Raw genomic sequence first — 3,917 nt, 5'->3', positions numbered from 1 at the left:
CTTACCCCCACCCTAACCATAACCTCATTCTAACCTTAACCCTTACCCCCACCCTAACCATAACCGTGACAACTAAATGCCTACCTTAACCCTTACTCTAACCTTAACCCTTACCCCCACTCTAACCAAAACCTAATTCTAACCCAAGTCTGGACCCCACAGGTGTACTGGACTCCCGGTTTTTGAATCCCACGAAGATAGTTAAACAAGACCACATACACACACACACTCACACACACTCACATGACTTCAATGTCCTCTTTCAACAGGCCACTCCCAGAGATGTTCAGAGTACACTCCTTCAGCGTCTCGGTGACCGGGTTCATGAAAACCACCTCCCCTTGTGCTTCTCTGTTCAGTTTGGTAAAACCAGAAACCTGGAATACACACATTTTAACAGATTATTCATGTACACTCAGTCAAGCATCTAGACCGCAGCCTGTGAAACAGCGATACCCATTATGCATCAAGACGAGCGAGAAAAACAACCCAAAAAAAGAAGTTTTGATGCCAAGTAGTTTATAATGTATGTTAAATATAATTGTCTCCCACACTCTAACCATGTAATCACGAAATATTGGCTAACATAATAATATACTACATATAGGCAGTGGAAGTATTTTCCTTTATGTAAGTAAAAGTACTAATACCACTCTGTGATATTCAATAACTTAAGCAGAAGTATGTAGATATTATCAGCAAAATGTACTTAAACTATTTAAAATACTCATTGTGTGGTAAAAATATTCCCTATCAGTGTTTCCTATTATATCTGATGTTTTTGATTAATTTTGCTGCTGCATGAATGTGTATGTTGCATTTGATTCTTGTAGATGTTTAAGATTGTCTTTATATTTTTAAGGATATGCATATTCTATGAGATCATTATATGTTGTTGTCTTATGAGAACCATGTATCTCTAAAGTCAACCTATTTATGGTGTCAGAAAAACAGCTCTGTTTTTAGCTTTGTGACGATGCATTTACCAGAATCAGAGGCTTCTTAAAGACTTTTTTAGCTTAAGATGGAGGAGAAAACATGAAGGAACACCATCCTTCACAAACATCTGGAGATGCATGGGCTTCACTGGACAGGAAGGGGATGAAAAACTGAAATATCTCAAAACCATCGGAATGGATTGTAAGTTTGTACAGACATTCATGGTCCCCAGAGGATGATGTCTGTGGACTTTGGTGATCCCCTGACCCTCAGCACCACCAGCAGGTTGACATTTTGGGATGGATTGCTATGAAACTTAACACAACCCGAGACTGGTGGTCCCTAGTCTGGCTCAATGGATGTACATTGCTGGGATAAAGCCTGACATGATGTCCTCTTCTGCTATCTCTGCTTTTTCTTTTGCAATATGATTGGTTTAAAGAAATAAAAAGAACACAGAGCGGTTGTGTCCTGTCCTGTGCTGTACAGATAGGTCAAGCAATGCGAGACTAGGTTGTTGTGTATTTTGGTCTACTACTAGATCCATAGTTGAGATACACCTGATGGATTGTGGGTAACTTTGGCTTCAATTGTTGGTGTTAGCCATGCTGTTGTAAAGACATTCTGTTGATATAATAAATGGTTAATAACCAGTTGTAGCCTGGGTTATCATTGTCATACCTAGTAACATGAAAGAGGGAAGAATGTAACATAAAATAGGTGGCCCCTGACATTTAGTGCCACTGGTCGGTAAAAGGTTAATCTCATCCTGTGAAACATCTCCATTTTCAGAGGATTCAACACAATCATTTGAATGATCTCCTGACTTTGACATTTGTGGTTTTGGATGGGTTTCCATGACATTTGTGCACACATTAATATCCCCCTTAGGATTGATTTCAATTAGTCCAATACTCCATATTATGACCAAATACCTGCAAAACGAATGACAACCCCATCAGCATTTGTAGTTTAGTGCTCATTAGGAAATGTTAGCATGCTAAGACACCACACAGACATGATGAACATGGTTTCACCTGCTCAACATCACCATGTTAAAATTGAAATTACTTGTGAGCATGTTAGCATACTGAGGTTAGCTCACGTACTCACGTCACAGAGCCGAAAGCGTGGCTGTAGACGTAGTCCTGTTATGTACACTGGACTGATATTATGAGTTTGTTACAACGCTAGATGAGTGTTCTACTGACCGTGATGGAGATAGGAGGGTCAAGCAGCACGATGTCATGCACAGCAAGGTATACGTTATCTGGCTTCTCTTTGTCTGTGACCAAGGCTGAAACCTTCAGGATGTCACACTCCATCATGAGTTTATGGTAGGCTGAGAAAGGAACCTGGGTAGGGACAGAGAGATCTTCAAGAAACAAAGAAAGAGAGGAGAGATTTAAAGTCAAATTCCAAGAAGCATACAGTGTTTTCTCACCTAATCTTATCTAGACACACAGATGGTGTTGGATTTATTTGTCCACCCTTTGAGATATCTGTCTTTTTCTGTCCTGGTATCTGTCCCCAGCAACATCTCTGTCCAGAAAAGCCCCCACAGAAGAAGATTCACCTTTCCCAGGGAGTAGTGTCTCCTCCTTCACCTCGGTCTGGATGGTCCCAGCTGGCGAGCCGTTGTACCTCATTGCTTGGACGCTGATGTTGATGGACAGTTGCATGGCAGCACTGCTCTTACTCTGCAGCACCAGCATCAACCTCACATCCTTACAGTACTTTGGTAGGGTCACCTGCAACAGCACACAATGAGAGGACGGAGACATTAGCCTTGTTCTGTTCCAAAGTGTACACAAAAAGGACTCCCTGCTCCATGCTCCCTGTTCAGGGGAAGTCAGTTTAGGAAACTTCCCATGACCAGATTCATCAATGCATTACCCTGGTAACGTACATCTTGGATGCATTGCTGCTACTACATAAGTTACAGGTAACAACTGTTACGAAATGTTGGTTTTGGTTCAAAAAAGAGCTTTGCCTTCTGGCTCAGTTCTATTTTTGTAAGTTAATGTAATACCGCCCCCACTGGGCCGATTTTACGGCAAATCTCCCGCTCCATTGTCCCTTCACCCAAGGTGAAGACCCCAAGGTACTTCAATTCCTTCACTAATTTTATATTACTCCAGTGAAGATGCATAAAATCTCATAAATTACAATGTGTTTGTTGCTAGACTATTTAGTATGTATGTTGGCCTCTCTATGTCTCTCTACATCTAAAATCTAAATATAACATAAAAAAACTTCCTTCCTGTGCCGCACCTCTTCAAATTTCATGGACATTCGTGGTGACGGAGGTTGAGGGGCGATGACAGGGGTTACTACATCTGTACTTCCTGTGGTCTCATTTCCTGCCTTGTTTCCCTCCGTCTCTCCATTCTGGACCGGTTCCTCTGTCTTTTCACTCTCTTCCTTCTCCTCCTCAACCTCATCAATCTTGGAGAGGTCTCTCGTGGTGGCGTACAATATCATCACCTGCAGAACCTCGCGTGCTATCTTTCTGGACATGTGCGTGTAAGCTGTAACAGGCAACAGCTGCTCGTGTGACAGGGGTGTCGGGTGAACCCACCCGCTCCTGTATTTGTACTTCGGTGCTGTTCACCTCTTATTGGAGCCGACAGCCTTGGTAGAGATATTCTGACCGACTCTCGCCGTGTCAGAGAAGATCTTCACTTTAGAACCATCAGCTTTGACCTGAGAGGAGACACAAACATAGACTGTAGAAACAACAAAAAGACCAAAGTTGCATTTGGTGGTGGCTTGGTGGCTGGCACTCTTTTTTTTATGGTTGTCTTATTTTCTGTCTCTTTTTTTCTACACTAAATTCCCTAAATGTGGCATCGATGAGATTAGGCTCAAGCTCGGCCCACTGACCAGCCAGTCAATGCAGTCGGCATTGACCTCGGCGTAGACAAACGGGGTGTCATATTTGATGTCTGTTTCTCCGTTCAGGATGGCTACGACGG

General features: G+C 42.5%; 2 protein-coding genes across 2 annotated transcripts in view; both read right to left on the bottom strand.

Moving 5' to 3' along the window:
- LOC116687973 (protein-glutamine gamma-glutamyltransferase 5) overlaps positions 1-3,414 on the bottom strand; it is a gene marked incomplete at its 5' end in the record, with an annotated part of 4,520 nt that extends 1,106 nt beyond the window's left edge. Inside the window, 4 exon segments of the mRNA XM_032513720.1 lie at positions 244-377; positions 2,151-2,314; positions 2,516-2,690; positions 3,214-3,414. Coding sequence (XP_032369611.1) covers positions 244-377; positions 2,151-2,314; positions 2,516-2,690; positions 3,214-3,234 — 494 coding nt within the window.
- Positions 1-3,917, bottom strand: part of LOC116687971 (protein-glutamine gamma-glutamyltransferase 5) — an 84,194-nt gene that overhangs the window by 49,576 nt on the left and 30,701 nt on the right. The window lies entirely within an intron of this gene.

Source organism: Etheostoma spectabile, chromosome 4 (assembly GCF_008692095.1).
Source record: "Etheostoma spectabile isolate EspeVRDwgs_2016 chromosome 4, UIUC_Espe_1.0, whole genome shotgun sequence".
NCBI lineage: Eukaryota > Metazoa > Chordata > Actinopteri > Perciformes > Percidae > Etheostoma > Etheostoma spectabile.
The sequence above is the reverse complement of the archived record's forward strand: the minus strand, read 5'-3'. Positions and strand labels throughout refer to the sequence as shown.